The sequence below is a fragment of the Ctenopharyngodon idella genome, chromosome 12, assembly GCF_019924925.1.
Source record: "Ctenopharyngodon idella isolate HZGC_01 chromosome 12, HZGC01, whole genome shotgun sequence".
NCBI classification, from domain to species: Eukaryota; Metazoa; Chordata; class Actinopteri; order Cypriniformes; family Xenocyprididae; genus Ctenopharyngodon; species Ctenopharyngodon idella.
Window position 1 is genome coordinate 15,923,742 of NC_067231.1, and position 20,264 is coordinate 15,944,005.

The following is a 20,264-nucleotide window of genomic DNA, read 5'->3' on the forward strand; positions in this document are numbered from 1 at the left end:
ACCCCCTGTACCTGTGGGCCCCTCGAATTGTTGCCACCTTCCACCCCATGTACACAGTGGTGAGATTGACTGTGATTCTTTTCAATTCATTTTGGCACCTGTGTTATTATATGCATTTATCCGTCTTTGCCTACAAATATCCCATAATAGGCGTATTGATGGAGCATGTGATCAGCAAGGAATGTCAGTATTTATAGGCATCAAGGCCTAAGCCTTTAATTGTAATTTAAAAGTTTGCACTTACATTCTTAGTCATACATAATTTATTCAACTTACCATTACAAGTACAATGCCTCATGTTTTATAGGAGTCATTCTAGGAACACGGGTTATGTGGGCGGCTGATGTTTTTACAGGAAGTGTGTGTAAGTGTATGTCATTCCAGCACTCAGTGTGCTGTCACACCACCTTCAACTCATTTGTTATGTAAAACAACAAACAAACAAGATGATATTGCTTCATTCTAAGATGTTTTGGAGCCTTCATATGGAGGTCTGGAGACGGACAGAGACAAGTGGGGGAATTCAGTTATCATAAAACTGCCTGTATTTGTTTCATGCACACCATGACAACATGGTAATACTATTCTGCACAGTGGGGATTTCATTGCTCCATAAAGGCTGGACTGAGCACGCCCAATGCTCGTTCCAAACATGTGAGCTCAAACATTTGAATATATTATTTAATAAGAAAACTGTGTATGCATTTAAATGTAATGTAGCCTTTCTCAGTAGGCTTGAATAGATAGGAAACATATTTTTAACAGATAGCATTATGGACATAAACTCACCTTTAGTGTATAATTTTTTATGAAAATATCATTTTGAATAACTTGAGAAAGAAATATGTTAAAAAAACATGCTCAAACTAAATAGTAATAAAGCAGTGCATATCAAATATCAGAAATTTCAAGAACTATGTTGTAAAATATGTTGTATGTGTGTGATCAACACACTACTGAAAACACCCTAATACAGCTGCTTTTTGTTTGCTTGAACACCCTAGTGATTGTATTTATTATCAACACACACATGCCAACTATCCACATGCGCACACATCACAGTAAAGTCTTGAATCCTGATACCTCATCTAGGGAAAATGTTGAAATGATTTGACTCGAATTCTTAGAAAGTCTATCATTTCCCGAATCTTGTTATTTATTTTTTTATTTTTTTTATCGAGGCAGCCTGTGTTGCTTCTCTTTGCTCTATCCTGACAGCACCAGAGTTCAACATCTGAAACATGAAGAGCCTCATATATTTATAAGCGTGTACTTGGCAAGTGATATGCTTTCACATACTGTAGGCCTATACGTATTCACACTTGAATGCATGGACCAGTTCACTACTGGCTGTGTAATTCAAAAATATATTGATTATAATCTAATTTTCTAAATACAGTGATGTAGCATTCATTTCACACATAGCTTTTATTTTCTCTTGAATCTGTATTAACATGGGTTTTGATTTGTTTTGTTTAGTTGTCATTCAGTGTTATTTCAGTTGAAACCTCCAAGTACATATTTCACAGCTAAATTAAATCATGCCAGTATGATTTAATACACAAAATTAAATTGTTTCCTTCTCAAGGACAGAGCACAATGTGTTTGTGTGCTCAAAGCTACGCCAAGATTCTTCTGTTTCCCACCGCAGCTGACCTTATATAACAACTCTTCAGATCCAGAAGGATTCAGCAGAATTAATAATTAACACACTTTATTTAGTTCCCCCTTTAGAAGCGCTCATCAGGGAAATTTAGCAGCAGCTCAGAGTCTTTTTATTAATAATCTATCACTAATAACTCAACAATGGGGCATTGGGACCATGGATGTTGTGAAATGACAAATATGGCTTTCCCTCATTATCTGACATTTTCAATGGATTTGGTGGGAACACATTACACTGTTATCCCACATTGGATTATGATCGGTTGAGAATGACTCAAATATCACTTATAGCAATACTGTAGTTGGGGGGTTAGAGTTGTCCCCAGAAATTATTTAAATCTGACAAAACCTCATTTGGTGATGTCCTCAACTGAAGAAAAAAAAAGGAGAAATAAATAAATCAAATAATGCATAATGATTTCTTTGAGGATTAATATTAGATTTGGGTTAGTGTATAGTATTGATAATTAGATTTATCTAAAAACATCTAAAAGAATGAAATGTCCCTATTTGGATTTGGATTTTATGTCCCTATTTTGGATTTGGATTTTAGAATGTTTATTTACATGTGTGTGTCCTTAGTTGTATATTTAGTTAAGAACATGGTATTGTGTGAACTTTTGATGTTTATTGTTAATGTAATATACAGGGGTTGGACAATGAAGCTGAAACACCTGGTTTTAGATGACTATAATTTATTAGTATGGTGTAGGGCCTCCTTCTACAGCATCAATTCGTCTTGGGAAAGACAGATACCAGACAGAGGGATTTTGAGCCAATTTAGATCTAGTGACTGTGCAAGCCATGGGAGATATTCAACTTCACTTTTATGTTCATCAAACCACTCTGTCACCACTCTTGCTGTGTGTATTGGTACATCATCATGCTGATACACGGCACATCCTTCGGGGTTTTCACATGGTCCTTCAGAATGGTTTGGTAGTACTTGGCAGTGACGCGCCTATTAAGCACAGTAGTGAATGGCATGATATTGCAGCCCAAACCATCACTGATCCACCCACGTGCTTCACTCTGGACAGCAACTGTCTGGGGGTTAAGCCTCTTTGGGGCTTCTCCACACCGTAACTCCCACGGATGTGGGAAAGACAGTGAAGGTGGACTTATCAGAGAACAATACATGTTTCACATTGTCCACAGCCCAAGATTTGTACTGTTGGCACCAATTAAAAACCGACATTTGGCATTGGCATTGTGTGACCAAAGGTTTAGCTATAGCGTTGCGACCATGAATATTGACTCTGTGGAGCTCCCAACACACAGTTTTGGTGGAAACAGGAGAGTCGAGGTGTGCATTTAATTCTGCAGTGAGTGTGTTTTTTGGATATAATCCAGGTTAGTACCCAGACATCCCTTTCAGAATGCTTCCTCTTGCGTCGACAGTTACACCTGTTTGATGTGGTTTGTCCTTCAGGGTGGTATGCCGACATTACCCTGGATACCATAGCTCTCAATACACCACAAAGACTTGCTGACCTTGTCACAGATGAACCAGCAAGACACACACCAATGATTTATCCTCATTTGATCTCTGATATGTCTCCCATTATGTTGTGTGTATTGCAATATTTTATGTAAAGCTGTGCTATTGCTCAGCTAATTCAACCTTCACACTCTGCTTTTATTGATGGAATGAGTCAGTGAAGATTTGCCACCAGGCCATGCATATATAGGCCTGAATCTTCCAATAGACAATACTATATTGGCCAGTGTTTCAGTTTCATTGTCCAACCCCTGTATATTTACACACATACTTATATATACTACCGTTCAAGTTTGGGGTCAGTAAATTTTTTTAAAGGTAAATAATACTTTTATTCATCATGGAAGCATTATATTGACTAAAAGTGACCGTAAAGACATTTTTGTTACAAAATAAATCTATTTTGAATAAAAGCTTTTCTTTTAAATTTTCTATTCATCAAATAATCCTGAAAAAATAGGTCACAGTTTCCACAAAAATATTAAGCAACTGTAATAATGATAAGAAGAAATGTTTCTTGAGCAGCAAATCATCATATTAGAATAATTTCTGAAGGATCATGTGACACTGAAGACTGGAGTAATGATGCTGAAAATTCAGCTTTGCCGTCACAGTAATAAATTACATTTTAAAATATATTAAAATTAAAAACTGTTACTTAAATTGTAAAAATATTTCACAATATTTCTATTTATACTATATATGTGATCAAACAAAAGCAGCCTCTTGAGCATAAGAGACTTTTTACAAAAAAATCCTGGTATTACGGTATTGTTATCCAACATTATAGGTCATTCCAGTAATTTAAACCCACTCCATGTTATGTCATTTCACATCAGACAATATGATCATAATGGTGTGGGTATTTTGTTTCTGTTTTGCAATCTCTTTACAAGGCCTGCAGCTGATCTGTAGTGCACATTTTACATATCACAACAGCACTAATACCTTGCTTTAACCCAATTATGTAGTTGTTATACATTCTTCACACTCATTAGACCTCAGATTAAAAGATAATATACCCTGTATGACTTTTAAAACAATGTTAAAAATTTATTGATGTTTAACTGTCATAAAAAAAAAGAAAAATAGCCATAACCAATCATAATTAAACACATTTCACTTTGCTCTATTGGAAGAGTGGTCAAACTGATTCTCTTTGTATGTATGTGTGTTTGTCTTTTTTGCTGTTGTGCAAGTATTTATTCAGTGCACTAGTTCTGTTTGGCTAGTAGCCCAGGCCTTTCATTTGGATTTGTCCGTGTGCTTGTTCAGAGATGTGTTTTCTTACTATATTCCATTCTCTCTGCTGTGTAAGTCAAGTAGTTGCATGTCCATGTTTCCTGCATTATACTGGTGCACACTAATTTGCACTCATGTGATAGTTATTAATCAAGTTCGTGTAATTGCAAGAAATTAGAGACACTCAGCTGCAGTTAGAACAGAACACTCTGTGCTGTATTGCAGTGAACGTTCAGGACTCTCAAGGTGAATGTCACAGCTAGAGTTTGTGATCCTCAGCCAAATGAAGGTGATGATGCAGAAGTTCTTCCGTTCATCGGGATGACAGGATTGATAAACGGTTCATTGCCAAAGGTTTGTTGATACCTAACAGTGTTGTTTTCTGCATCATCTGCAGGATGCAATATTGTGATACTGTGTTTATGATGAGGTTAGGTGGCTGTCTAATACATATCACACACAAAAATGGCTACCAGTATCTATAGCTGGCCAAGCACACTATTTAAGCAAAGTAAACACAAGTTAATAATAATGTAACAGTTAAGCAACAAGAACGGTTTGGCCCAATGGTGGAAAAGTAGCTTATGTGAACTGATGTTTTGTCTACAGTTTACTCAATATGACATGTTCAACTTTTGTTCTGATTTGTTCTAAGGCAGATGTGACATCAGTAGCCTGTCTCCTGGATTATTGTTGAAAGTTTGATCTCAGGCTGTGAAAATGCAACCCCCCTCATGTAGAGGAACAGCAGACCCTCTCCAGCCAGCCAACTCCCTGAAAGCATGCAAACCAGCGCCATTTTAGATTGCCAGAGAATTCAGTTGGAACACTGGAGCTAGCTAGTGTTGGCTTAGACAGTGTGTAGAGGGGTTATATTACCCTTCAGGAATAAAATGCTTCCCTCTGTTGATGTGAGTCCTGCCAATTACTTGTCACTGGTGCTAGCTTTCACAATTCCTTGGCCTTAGGAAAAGAGATTTACCCTTGCAGTTCCACTGATAGCTTTAACTCTTTCACCGATAGCTTCCCAGATTGTTGTGTCCATCTTAGATTTTCAGTGTGTAAATGTGTGAAATGTGTGTAAAGGAATTGTTTTTTTTCATGATAGCTTCAGTATGACCCGTTTTATAATCTTGTTTACTTGCTCTTCTTACATTGCAAAGTTTAGGTTTCAGAGAGTCAGACATGTTGAGAATGTCCATCCAGAGATTTGATTTCAAGTCCAATATCAATATACTAAAGTTTCCATGTTCACCCGCCCTCCTGATTACTCTTGTTTGCTCTCCTTCCCTATTCTATAGTCTGCTTATCTTCCTCCGCCATCATTTTTCCATGTTCCATTTCTTCTAGCCCAACCCATCCCCTTTTTAGTGCTGTTTGTTTAACCTCCTCAGCTGTTCTTTTTTTTTTTTTTCCACTTTTATTTCATGTTGTCTAATTTATCTGCTCTTTTGTAAGCCAAAATCATACTTTCCGTATCTGGAAGCTTCCAGCTTTTCAGTCATCATACAGCAGGTGTGACATTCATGCAGGAGCTCAAGCACCCAAAGTGTTAATTCCCAAGGTGATGATGGGGTGTCCATATGGAGCACTTAACCCCAGGGAGGGCTGTTCCTGGAATTGTTCTGGTGTTTGCTGTTTTGGATGAAAACATCCTCTAAATTTTAAAATTATAACTAGCATTATAACTTGCACACTTTCAGCTCAGTAAGGACTATGGCATGTGTTTGATCATGAGAGCAGTGTTGCATGCAGACATTCCTTGCTCCTCTTATTCAGGTGTTGTTTTCTGTCTGCAGCTGAGCTAAATATACTGGCAGGGTGAAAGACACACCCTGCCCAATGTTGAGGACTTCTTATCACTGCAGGGTTTGGGTTACATACTTAAGTAGTTGATGGGCAAAAGAGTGGAGGTTTTCAAACTGGGGTCCAGGGACCCCCAGGAGATGCTTGGGAGTCCACAGAAAAAAACAAAGATTTTACTAAATGTATTTTTAAGGCTGTCAATGTTAGTGTATTAAGATATTGATTAAATGTTTAATGCAATAATTAAACACTTTTATTACCATTTCATTCTGCTGTCTTTGAACTGGACCAATCACAACTATTTACTCTATTGACTGTCCTAGATTAGTAACTAGCATTATTAGTCAGAAATCAGTTTTTAGGTATACATTTATACAAAAGAGAATCGACTGTCAACTTAAAGGGTTAGTTCATCCAAAAATGAAAATTATGTCATTTATTACTCACCCTCATGTCGTTCCACACCCGTAAGACCTTTGTTTATCTTCGGAACACAAAATGATAGATATTTTTGATGAAATCCATTGGCTTAGTGAGGCCTGCATTGCCAGCAAGACAATTAACACTTTCAATGCCCAGAAAGGTACTAAAGACATATTTAAACAGTTCATGTGTGTACAGTGGTTCAACCTTAATGTTATGAAGCGACGAGAATACTTTTTGTATGCCAGAAAAACAAAATAATGACTTTATTCAACAATATCTAGTGATGGACGATTTCAAAACACTGCATCATGAAGATTCGAAGCTTCACAAATCTTTTGTTTCGAATCAGTGGTTCGGAGCGTGTATCAAACTGCCAAAGTCACGTGATTTCAGTAAACAAGGCTTCGTTACATCATAAATGTTTCGAAATTTCAATGGTTCACCACTGATTTGAAACAAAAGATTCGTAAAGCTTTGAAGCTTCATGAAGCAGTGTTTTGAAATCGGCCATCACTGGATATTGTTGATTAATGTTGTTGTTTTGTTTTTTGGCAAGCAAAAAGTATTTTTTGTCGCTTCGTAACATTGAACCACTGTAGTCACAGTAGCTTTCTGGGCATTGAAAGAGTTAATTATCTTGCTGTCAATGCAGGCCTCACTGAGCCATTGGATTTCATCAAAAATATCTTAATTTGTGTTCCAAAGATGAACGAAGGTCTTACGGGTGTAGAATGACATGACAGAGTTTTCATTTTTGGGTGAACTAACCCTTTAATACAAAGAAAATATTCTACAGGTAATATTTGAATAATAAACCATTCTTATTTGTCTTATAATTGGCTATATTTGACTTAAATTACTTTAACGTAATTGAATTGTTTAGTTACTTAATTTTCAAACATACTGTCTTTATAATATCAATGACACTTAATGTTTTTCCCACACAGTATAAATGTATCTTTAACATGTATAGATGCTTTTATATTTTAGGAAGGGGGTCCTTCGCTAGGGGATCACCATATTTGGGGGTCCCTGGCATAAAAAAATTTCCCCGCAGCACTCACAAAAAATATACAATAACAAAAAAAAAAACCTTTTTTTTTTTTTTTTTTTTAATAAGATGCATGTCGATTATTTGTCAAATTCATTTAAATAAAGCAGCTGTGGCTTCTGTTGAAAATCCATTTTGCTTGATGAAATGAGAAGTTCAATGCAGTCTTGCCCTGGGTGTGTGCTTCCCTCTTATCTTATAGGTTATCTTTGAGACAGTTTGTGCTTTTAATATGTTTGGAACAGAATTCACACATTGTCACACACAATTTGCTAGCTAACCTAGCTAACCTTCCATATCACAGACGCCAACCAATCTCTTTTGAGCAGATGCGGAAAATATGTCTGCTATTTCCTGACCAACATTCCTATGTTATTGTTTGGATTTTTACTATGAGCGGAACATTAGAATGCATTGTGTTGTGCTAACACGCAAATTAGTACACGTATTAGTATATGTGTACGCATTTGTGTGTGTGTGAAAGAGAGCAAGAGGGAGAGCCTGTTTTCTGAGTGCTAAAGCTGTTAAGCTCTTATGTAATAACAAAGTGAGGTCATATAAAATGGGATCTTACGGAGGCTAGTGGATGACTGTTAGATGCTCCGAGAGAATAGGATGCATACTATATGGTACTGGAATAGCATTCTCCTGTTATTCCTTAAAAATAAACAGACAAAAATGAGGCAGTTGCTGACAAACAGTAAGAATATAGAGCTATAAAATAAGTATGGATAGCATAGACCAGATTTGATTTTGAATTTGAATTGACAATGTTTCCTTCTGTTCTGGAAAAAAAAGTAATAAATTCTATTTTGTACCTTTATAATATACTGAAAATCACCATAATAACACAGGTGGTAAGAGAAAGCCAAATGAGGAATCAAAGTTCATCACAAGTAGCATTTCCACAAGCAAAGTTAAATATTAATATATAGAAAGGACATGCAGTGTCATGCACACAAATACAAAACACTATCATTGTAAAAACATCAAATGTGACATGTCCTCTTAAATGTATTAGTTTTTCACCGTATATACTAAGGAAACTTACTGTTAACCAATTAGCAGGTTTTTACTGTAGCATTTTTACAGTCTTTTACCGTTAACATTACAATAGCAGACAAATACAAGGACCGAAGAAAGAGGTACGTTTCTTTTGATTATTCAGAACGAGAAATCTCAGCTCTGGACAAACAGAAAGAAAAGCCATGGGAGAGAAGGAAATTCCACAGTTATCATTTACCTCAGAGGAGGTGGAAAATGGATCGGCCCTAAGAATGATGTCATCGGAGCGTGTCTGTGTGTATTATGTTCCTGATGTGGTTCCTGTTTTAGTGGAAAAAGGACTGTGAGAAAAGGAAAAAGAGCGTGGGGAGAGATGGAGAGAGTCAGTGAGGGAGAGGGGAAAATTAGGGGAAGGTTGTGTTTCATTTTGTTTTGTCCTGTCCACTCATGCACCTGCCCAGTCTTCAGTCCATGTGCCTTGATGATGTCATGGTGTGCTGATACTGATTACACACACAAAACAATTACTCTACTCACATAAACAAATGGACACACACCCAAATGTGTGATTTGTGTAGTCATTATGTATTTTTATTGACAACTAGGATTGTCATAATACTACAATTTCTGTAGTTGATATAATACCAGTGAAATATAATGATTCTCAACGCTATTTTCATATGCTATTGAATACTATCCTCTATTTAAAAAGATACATATTAAAAATAATTGAGCCAATGACATTTTCTAATAAATATTTTTAGTTAATGTTTTTAATTAAATAATTACTTAATTTAATGATTTGGGATTTTTTCTTGTCAATATTGTATATTAGTTTATTAGAGGACATTCCAGTTTAAAAACTTGCAAGTGGCTATCAGCGACAGTACACAGAAACAGGTTTCAGCTCCATATATCCTCACCTGAAAGATCTTTTCAGGTTCTTCACGTATTCAGTTGACTTGAGTGAATGACAAATTCTGGACAATTTATGTTATCATTAAAGATTAGCTCTCTGTAACTTTAACTCTATTGTATCTCTCTTTTTCTGCAGTTTGTGGAAGTGACTTGGCTCAGGGAGGCTTTTTTGTGAGGCAAGGCGAGTATATCTGCACTCTGGATTATCAGCGCCTCTATGGCACCCGCTGCTTCAGTTGTGAAGAGTTCATTGAAGGGGAAGTTGTGTCCGCCCTGGGCAAGACATACCATCCACGCTGCTTTGTCTGTGCTGTCTGCAAGTAAGACTCGCATGCAAAAACACTAGCGTACTTTCACTACATTCACTTGGGTAAGGTAAGGCAACAGTAACCAGACTTCAAAATGGTATTCTTCGATATGAAATTTATCAATAAAGTAATAATAAATAATAATAATATATATATTCAGGTATAACAGGTATAACAGTTTATTGCAGCTCAGAGGTGGCATGGATGCATTTAAACTGCAGTTACAATTGCATAAATAATGCCATGAGATTAATGGCTTTGAAATGGTTTTTAAAGGGACAGTTCACCCAAAAATGAAAATTCTGTCATACTCGCGCTCATGTTGTTTCAAACCTGTATGACTTTCTTTCTTCTGTGGAACATAAAAGAAGATAATTTAAGAAATGTCTCAGTATTTTGTTTTGTTCATACAATGGAAGTAGGGATGCACCGATACCATTTTTTAAGGACCGAGTACGAGTACCGTTACTTTTTTTCTAGTACTCGCCGATACCGATGCCTGTACATTTATTAATTTCTCTCTCTCTCTCTCTCTCTCTCTCTTTTTTTTTTCGGTGATGTTGCAGTTTTCCAAGCACAACACAGTGAGACTAATGAATGTAGGACAGCTTCTTTATTAGTAATAATTTTTATGTGCTTGTCACAAACTTAAAGAACAAAAATTTCACAGTGTCCAATAACCTTCAAAGGTCATAATTACCAATATATATAATTGTTGTTATATAAAAAGAAATTTACAAACAAATTACAAACAATACAACAAATACTATAGAGATACAAATTAAATAAACTTGTTTTTCAGATACAGTAGGTTTATTTACCATGTATACATTTATTTAACATATTTTGTTGTTTTATTAACATTAATGACAAATATAGGCTACGGTCCCTTTAAGACAGAATCCATGGATACTGACACATATCCTGTTTTCACCCAAATGTTTACGTCCACTTAAGCCATAACCGACTGTATTTTACGTGAGATACTCCACACGATGGACATTTTGACAACTACGTGTGCATTTGACCATTCAGGCGCAAGGAGAACTGATCGCGCGCTGTCTGAGAGAACTGGGATCGCGCACAAGAAAGAGAGAGTGCAAGCACGAGAGAGAACGCTTCTGGTCTGTGTCATTCAGCGCGATTCCGCCTATCCCGTCCTTCACTAATCGATAATGAATTGTGATTGCAAGCATGCAGTTCGCAATCTGTGTGTTGTCATCATTAATTTTGAAGTATTTCCACACTTCTGAGGCTGACATTGTTTCTGCTGCTGCCGCCGGTGTCTCTGTGCACGAAAAAATTCTGTCAGTTACGTCACGCGAGGTATCGGTCTTTGGTATCAGGGTTATTTTTACGAGTACAAGTACAAGTACAAGTACATGAGCTTGGTATGCTCCTCAAAGAAGTCAGTTGCGTTGCTTCATTGCTATTCACAAATCCACTCCCGTGGCCTCATGTGATAGCAAAGTGTCCATCGTATACACACTTGCCAGAAGAAGTAGGTCATCCAGGTATTTTTTGCCTACTCTTTTACTGTGAATTCGGACATACTTCTTTTGTCACATACTATTTTTCACCTACTATATAGTAGGAAAGAATGTGATTTCAAATGAAGCCAGTGAGTCATTCATTCATTCGATGCAAACAGCTGATTCATTCTGGAATGAAGTAAATGGCTCTTTATATGAATGGGCCATTGAATCATTGGTTCATCCGATTCGTTCGGAATGCGGATTCATTCGGTAATTAAACACCGTTCTATAAAATATAGCACAATATTAACTTCCTGTTTATTAAACTGTTATATAAAATCAATATCAAATTTGCACTCATGCTATTCGGGACAAACAGCACGTGTGATACTCGTTACTCGATGTTGCTTAACTATATTGTCATATGATAACTATATAATTTCTAAATGTTCTGCCACTGACTGCATGTGTGAGTGAATTTTATGGGAAGGCAGTTTTGTTACTGAGGGAGGGGAAGGAAAGGGCACCCATCATCTTTCAGTAAGAATGTTAAGTGTATGCTCCGCTCCCAGGCCACTTATTTCCAGAGTGGTGTAGGGTGTCCCTCAGTCTCTGAATGGATGTTGTGTATGTGTATGCAACATGTTGCTCAGGACGAGTCCCTCCTACATTTCCATAGCGATGCCCATGTTTCTGTGGACACGGTGTACCCAATTGGTATCTTGGGTGCGACTGGATCTTAAATCACCTCGTAAACATCTCATTTGTAGTTATTCTGGATGACTCTATCCAGCCTATTCCAACACAGAGTGTTTCTACGTTTGCCTATGTTTGCCAATTATTGTTACTGCTATTATTAAAACTTTAATGGCAAGCTAGTAGGTGTGAACAGAGGTCTGCAAAATAGCTCTTTCTCTTTAATGATGACATTTATTTACTAAGTAAATTGGGCTAACAACCACAGGAACAGAGTATTCATTGTTATACCAAGAAAAACAGACAACCAACATCCATCACAAAGAGTTTGGCATATCATTGCCTGGCTAACACATCAGGTTTAAATTCGAAATCAGGCAATGGTGTGTTAATAGGACTTGGATATTCACTCTTCCATTGGGTGATGAGAGCAAGAGAGCTGATGATCAACATACCGTGATATCATCAGCTTTCATACTGAACTATCAGCCAGATATGATTGAGTCTGTGCCATCAAGCCTGTCTAATGATGGCCTGCTTCACTCAACCTAGAGGTCTTATCCTGCCCTGTTCATTGTAGCACAAATGTAATAATGGTTGGCTGGTTCACATAAAGTTTGTGGAACACAAATGAAATGTTAGGTTGAATATTTAAGATGTATATTCATACAAAATAAAAATTAATACTACTAAGACTATTGCTGCATGTTACTATGTGCATGCCAGGGCAGGGATCTTTGCTAGTTATCTTAGTTCAAACATATATGCTAATGCTAGCTATCCATTATCTAAAGAAAATCAGTTTAATTGATGTTTCTGGTTTTAATATTCTTACTTAATTCAGTTAAGTTTTAGCTACACAATGTATTTGAATAGTTTATAATGTAGTTATTTAATCTAGATATTTAAAAGTGTACAATAAAACTGATTGTGCTGTCAAGCTCTAAAAATGACAAAAAAGCACTATAAATGTAGTCCAAAAGTATGTGGCTTTATATGTAACACTATATGCTTCTGTAAGTCTTCTGAATGATTGTTTTGAGTGAAGAACAGTCTGAAATTTAAGTAATTATTCACCCTTTCCACAGCTCTGAAATCTCTTTTATGTTATTATATATTATATATATATATATATTATAATGTAGTGTGCAGAGACCTGTTGCAGCAGGTCTGACACCAATAATGTTTGTCATGTGTATAAAAACTGGTTGTGATGTGGCAGTTTAAATATGCAAATGTCCAAATAAGTTACAGTAGACCTATTATTGCTACTGACAAATGGAAGTTTTTCATTAAAACAGCAACTGGAGGACTTGAAATGTAGCACATGTGTTTTTGCTTTCTTTTATGCTGCTTTTTTGTAACTTTTAGAGCTTGACAGCATCTGTCCCCATTGCTTTTCGTTGAATGGAAAACAAAACTTCTCCTTGTGAAAACAAAATGTTTTATTATTATTATTAAAGGGTTAGTTCACCCAAAAATAAAAATTCTGTCATTAATTACTCACCCTCATTCCACTTCCGCAAGACCTTTGTTCATCTTCGGAATACAAATGAAGATATTTTTAATGAAATCTGAAAGCTTTCTGTCCCTCCATAGAGACATTATCTTTGGATAATATTTTTTTGTTAATAAAGTGATAAATTATGCTTTTTAGCGTCGCTTCATAAAATTGAGGTTAAACCATGGAGTCACATGGAGTACTTTAATGATGTCTGTCCTACTTTTCTGGACCATGAAAGTGGTAGTTGCATTGGATCTCTATGGAGGGACAGAAACCTCTCGGATTTCATTAAAAATATCTTCATTTGTGTTCCGAAGATGAACAAAGGTTTCACCGATGTGGATCCGGATAAAGGTCTTACGGATTTTTGGGTGAACGAAACCTTTAAATGAAATTTTGGGCGAACTGGCTATCCCTTTAAGAATGCATCTGCCTTTGCTTATGCTGAGTTATTTGATTGATTTTAAAAGATTAACAAAGCAGTGATTGTCTCATGACTTTCTCGCAATGTTTGCCAACTGCGAATATGGTAAAATGTTTACCCTGTTGTGTGTTTTTCACATATATAATGTAGTGCCCCTGCATCTGAACTTAAAATAGTTTGTTAAAAGCTAGTTTAAAGTTCATCCTCATATGAAAGTGACTTTATAAACTTGGTGAATGATAAGGTGACTGTGTGTGTGCATTTCTGGCAGGCAGCCGTTTCCAGCTGGGGACCGCGTGACGTTTAATGGAAAGGAGTGCATTTGTGAGAAATGCACTCAGCCTGTGCCAGTCAACAGCACGGCCCCCCCACAGGCTGTGTACAGTGAGTTCTTTGTGTTTTTGCATTGCTATCTGTTTCCATTATGTTATTCTCTCACTCTTACACACTCATTCATTTCCTAAATGTTTGCAATGACAGCTCTCTCTGCCATTTCATTAGTACTACACTATACCTTTGTCTCGCTCTCTCTGCAGATTGCTGTGGCTGTGGAAAGGAGTTTAAAAATGAGCAGTCTCTGGTGGCGTTGGACAAGCACTGGCACCTTGGCTGCTTCAAGTGCAAAGTGTGCAATAAAGTGCTTAATGCAGAATATATCAGCAAGTTAGTCCCACTCTTCCTGTTATGTGTGCGTGAATGTGTAGATGGGTGCTTGTGTGTGTTTTAGCAATCGTAATAATGTGATATAGTGATCTGAAAGCCTGCTGAACCCTCTGGAATGACTCAGTGTTATTGATGTGCTGTAATATGAAAGAACAGTGTGGGAATTCTCAAGGCCAGAGAGCAAACAGAGACTTGTCACCATCTTTGAGTTCAAGTGAATTACATCTCCTGTAATGTGTGTTCTGTAGGGATGGGATCCCATACTGTGAGGCAGACTACCACGCCATGTTCGGCATCCAGTGTGAAACCTGCAAGAAATACATCACCGGAAAAGTACTTGAGGTTTGAAGAAATCTTTACCATTTGGCAGTGGTCCCTTAATGAATGGATTCATTAATAAATGGAAGTAGATGAATGGATGGCTTAATTATAGTGTTAACGTTGCTTAAAGTCAACATGAAATCAAAATGGACCCTATTTTCTTTTTGTTAACTCTTTCCCCACCATTTATGAGACAACGCTTCCCAGCCATTAAAGGATTAGTCCACTTTCAAATAAAAATTTCCTGATAATTTACTCACCCCCATGTCTGCCAAGATGTCCATGTCCTTCTTTCTTCAGTCAAAAGTAATTAAGGTTTTTGATGAAAACATTCCAGGATTATTCTCCTTATAGTGGACTTCAGTGGTCTCCAAACTGTTGAAGGTCAAAATTACAGTTTCACTGCTGCTTCAAATGGCTTTAAACGATGCCAGACGAGGAATAAGGGTCTCATCTAGTGAAACAATCGCATCACAAGTGCTTCCGCCAGAACGCGATTCCGTATTCTTCAAAAAGCTTACGCTGCATGCCCTACACCTTCCCTATTAAATTTACGGAAAAAACGGAACTGGCAGCGCGTTCGTTCTGTAAGTTGAATAGGGAAGGCGTAGGACATTTAGCTTTATATTAGCTTTGTGTCTATAAAGCATATACATTTCCATTTTTTTTAAAAAAAATGGCCGATTGTTTCGCTAGATAAGACCCTTATTCCTCGTCTGGTATCGTTTAAAGCCATTTGAAGCAGCAGTGAAACTGTAATTTTGACCTTCAACCATTTGGAAACCATTAAAGTCCACTATAAGGAGAAAACTCCTGGAATGTTTTCATCAAAAACCTTAATTACTTTTCAACTGAAGAAAGAAGGACATGGACATCTTGGATGACATGGGTGGTGAGTAAATTATCAGGAAATTTTTATTTGAAAGTGGACTATTCCTTTAACGGAATTTTACGGCTTTCTGTGTTTTCACCGTTACATGGTAGGGGGCACTACTACGCAACTTCTGAAAGAGAACTGAATCTCCGGATCAAAACACAGGCGAAAAAGGAGCAGAAACAAGCGATAAAAGCATTGCTTAATTCCCAGTAATACTATCAAGTCCTGCCATATACTTTTCTAATCAAGTATTCTGTTTCACTCAGAAATGTGTCACATTACCAAGTAAAATGGTTTGCAAATGCTGTTTTATGTTGATTTTAGCATTGTTGCCCCTAAGATTTGGTTGCGTTTTATATCTTTGCTTTAAGTGTGTGTGAAAGGCTTTTATTCTCATCTGAGAGCTAGTATTCTAGTACTCTATAATCCCAGTGGTCATGTTGGAGGGGGCAGAAGCTGAGTGGGTGCTTACAAAGAGAATCTCAGACAGTCATTTCACAACCCCTCTAAAGTCTAATTATAGTATAGAACAATCTATCGCCTCATATTGCATCTCTCTTTCACTTTTTCTGTTTTGTTCACTCTTTTGTTCTTACATGCAAACTCGTCCTCATTTTTCTTTAAACAGCTATTTCGTTACACCTTAACAAGCACCCTATTGATGTAGTTGTTCTTTGTATTTGCGTAGTTTCCTATTAGGTGGTCTCATATGGGTAAATATTGCTTGTAAATCAACAAGTTATGTGTGTATTTCCTTAGAGCTCTATAAATCTGTGTGTTTATTTGTGTGTTAGATATTTGTCAGAAGTTGCACACTGTTGCTATAGAGTCCCATTGGCACTGGCACCTTCTCTTAGTAACCCAGAATTAGATTGAGTCACTGTGTGAGTTCATAGTTTAGGATGGTATTTTTAACTACGTACACAACTGCCGTGCCAAGTGCTTTAAGCAGATGTGAAATAAATGAAGTCATGCAAAATGGTATCTTGGCATATTCTTTTGCCCTCGGCAACATTTTTTACATGAACTGAAGACTAGTTGATACAGGTATGATTATGTTAGGAAGAATAATTAGCCCACCTTTCAGGAATAATGCCAATTTACAAGCTTAGACACCATTGGGGTATTGAGGTAATTAAAGGTAAAGGTTTTTATTGCATATTTGAGGGGATTTTTAAACTGTTTGTTCCATTTGTATAACCGCTTAGATGGAAATAGAAAGTGAAAAAAAAGCTGAGTGCGGTTTTCAGGCTCAATTTACTCTGTAGCAGTGATTGGGAATCGTATCTGAACCTGAAATGTCATGACATTTCCAGTGGCAGGACTGTAGCTGTGTTCAAAGAGGATGGCCATTGAGAGGGAGGAGCTTTGAGGCGGAGGAGGATGAGTGGATTTTCCAGTGCAGGTTATGATGCACATGATATTCAATCAACATGTGTTGAAAAGTAAAAGCAGTGTGATGCAGCATGCTGACATTTTTTGATTATAGATGAGACCTTTGGGACTTAATGAAGATTGGTGAAATAGATTAGGAAAATATAAAAGATGAAATAGATTTTACAAAGCTGTACTTTTTTCAGAGTAGATGAAACAGTCTAGAATAACCACAGCCTGACAGAGCTCTAAGAAACACTAAAATTATTAATACACATATTAATAAAGAGAAATCTAGAAAAAATATAAGGACAAGACATTATCTTGTTATTTTTTGTTGTTGTTGTTGTTGATATATGAAATATGAGACCATACTGGCATTTCATCTTTCTGTTTGTCTTTCAGCCTGGGTCATATTTCACCCAAGGGTCAAAAGGAACTAAAATATTATATTTTACATATATAAAATGAATGTTTCTTTTGATTTGACATTGTTAAAAAACTGATAAAACCAGTACGAGTTCAAATACTGCCGTTGTGTATATTTGCACAGAATATGCATGTATATTTTGTTACAGAATGAGATTTTTTCAGCACAGTACAGTAAGCCTGCTGAGGCAGAGCCACTCAAGCAATATGGAAAGCTATTTTGTGTATAGTGGTTTGGCCAAAGTTTTCAAATGAAATGTGACCATAAGAAGTGAAGTGTGGCAGTTTTGCACCACCAGCTGTGTCCCCTCTACTGTTCAAACACATATAGTGCAAACAGGTTTTTTTCTCCCCCTACTGCTGTTAGCATTTGAACTTTATTAGATAACCTAAATTATTTGGGGAGTAAATTACTTAATTAATATTCTTAATATTCTCTCCATGTAAATTATGTTTTGTGTATAAATTAATTCATAATTTCCTGCAGTGGAGTTGAATGACTGATGTGTGCTCTCTGTTTGTCTTTTGCAGGCTGGAGAAAAACACTATCATCCCACATGTGCCAGATGTGTACGCTGTGACCAGATGTTTGGAGAGGGCGAGGAGATGTACCTGCAAGGTAACTTAAATCTCATCAAATACAATGCAGAAAAACTCATCCCTACAATACAATAAAACATGTAATTACATATAATATTCATAACAAAAAAATTGTACAACAGTATGTAAGTACGTTCTTGAACGGTATAACTATCTATTGCTTGAATTGAACAAATGATCAAAGTAGTCAATATATATATATATATATATATATATAAAAAAAATAGAGCCTAATCAATTTGGACACTAGTCAATTTGGATCACAAATAATGATGGATGGAGCCTTAGTCTCATGAGTGACTTCATCTCTGTGCCTCCCAAATCTGCTTGTAATGTTCTTTAGAAAAAATGAAGAAAATTGATTTGTTGTGGAGATTTGATTTGATTTGATGATTTGTGTCAGAATGCTGCAGGAAACATTTTCCCCTGCAAAGTTCTCTAATTTTAGACTATGAAACCAGACAGACAGGCCGTTCAGACACAGCTGGGGTCTATTGATGGGAATTTTTGAATCATTTGTATACAGTATATTTTAGGGCTGTGCGATATGACGATATATATTGTTACCACGAAATAAAATGTCTATCATTAGAGATTTTGCTATATCCTATATATATCTTAGTATGTAAATATATTTCACTATTGACACTTCAGAGTGATGAAATGCATGAATGAGAATATAAAGAGCGGGACGTGCTTGATGTTAAAAATTATTAGCCGAATATATCCTGAAAAGGAACTCGGTGCAGCACTCGTGCTGACTGGCACACTGCCAAAGTGCGCGGATGAAACCTGCCTCTCAGAAGGTGATCGCGAATTAGAGACGTGCTCGATGTTAAAGTGTATTAAGCACAATAAGTAGGGGTGGGCGATATACTGGTAGACACGATTAGCCGGTAGAAATTTGTTAACTGGTAGAGATTTTGGACTATCGTCTCTGTCAAGGTTACGCTCACGTGAGGTTACTATGCTGTGCGGTCACAAAAGCTTATAATTTGCATGAGTTTTTAAGCATTGCGGTTTAAAAACAAGTGGTTTTAAACCGTTTAAGTGCAATTAGCAGCGAAAGACAACTCATTTCAGCATATGCGCGCGCTCTCTGAGAGACTGTTTCTCAGCGCTGTCTGAGAGACGTGCGACATGACGCCGCTGCTCATAGAGCGCGTGAGGACTGAACTGAGTGCTTTTTGACACCTAATTGGGCTTGAGCGGTTAAATACACATACCTATGTGTCAAAGTGACCACGTATTTGCAAGTAAACAGAGCCATTTATGTCTTAAGTGAAGGTACAGTAGAGAAAGACAAGGCATGAGTTAATGGATCGTTGCAGTCAGTCTTAAAGGGACAGCATCCAAATTTACCTGCTGTCATTATTAATGTTAATCAAACAACAAAAAAGCGAGAAAATCTCTCACTGCTTGCTTTTGTAACTTTAATAAGAATAAATGTATATTTAATTTATACAGTAAAGACTATGCATTGTTTTTTATACCTTTGGTTACTCTATACATTTTCTAGTGCTTGAAGTTTTTTCATGTTGGTCTATTTCTTCTGTCTTTATTGTAGTTTGTCTTCTTTGCTCTTTCTTTATCACAGTTTATTTGTCTTCAGTAAGCTTGAGAGTTTTTTTAGGCTAGTTTTTGGCTAATATTTAAATTATATTGAATTGGATGATAATTATGAAATTTCAATGATATGGAACATTTTGATATCATAAAAATCTTGTTTAATGCAAAAATAACTATATTGTGATATATATTGTTATCGTGATATAAAATTACTCATATCGTGATATAAGATTTTGGTCATATCGCCCAGCCCTACAGTATATGTATTAGTGTACCTGGAGTGTCATGCTTAAGAAAACACAGTATCTGTACTAACAAAAACATGGATGGATAGTTTGTTTTGTATTTTAATAATAAAGCAATAGACATGCATATAAAGCTGAAAGCTCACACTAGTCACAATGTGATTT

The 20,264-nt window shown here is 36.5% G+C and overlaps 1 protein-coding gene across 10 annotated transcripts in view; it reads left to right on the forward strand.

Moving 5' to 3' along the window:
• ablim2 (actin binding LIM protein family, member 2) overlaps positions 1-20,264 on the forward strand; it is a 63,661-nt gene that overhangs the window by 20,978 nt on the left and 22,419 nt on the right. For all 10 annotated transcript variants that reach the window (XM_051914975.1, XM_051914977.1, XM_051914984.1 and 7 more), the window contains exons 3-7: positions 9,751-9,934; positions 14,293-14,405; positions 14,558-14,684; positions 14,933-15,026; positions 18,217-18,304. In XM_051914975.1, the coding sequence (XP_051770935.1) occupies positions 9,751-9,934; positions 14,293-14,405; positions 14,558-14,684; positions 14,933-15,026; positions 18,217-18,304 (606 nt within the window). The remainder of the gene's footprint in view (positions 1-9,750; positions 9,935-14,292; positions 14,406-14,557; positions 14,685-14,932; positions 15,027-18,216; positions 18,305-20,264) is intronic.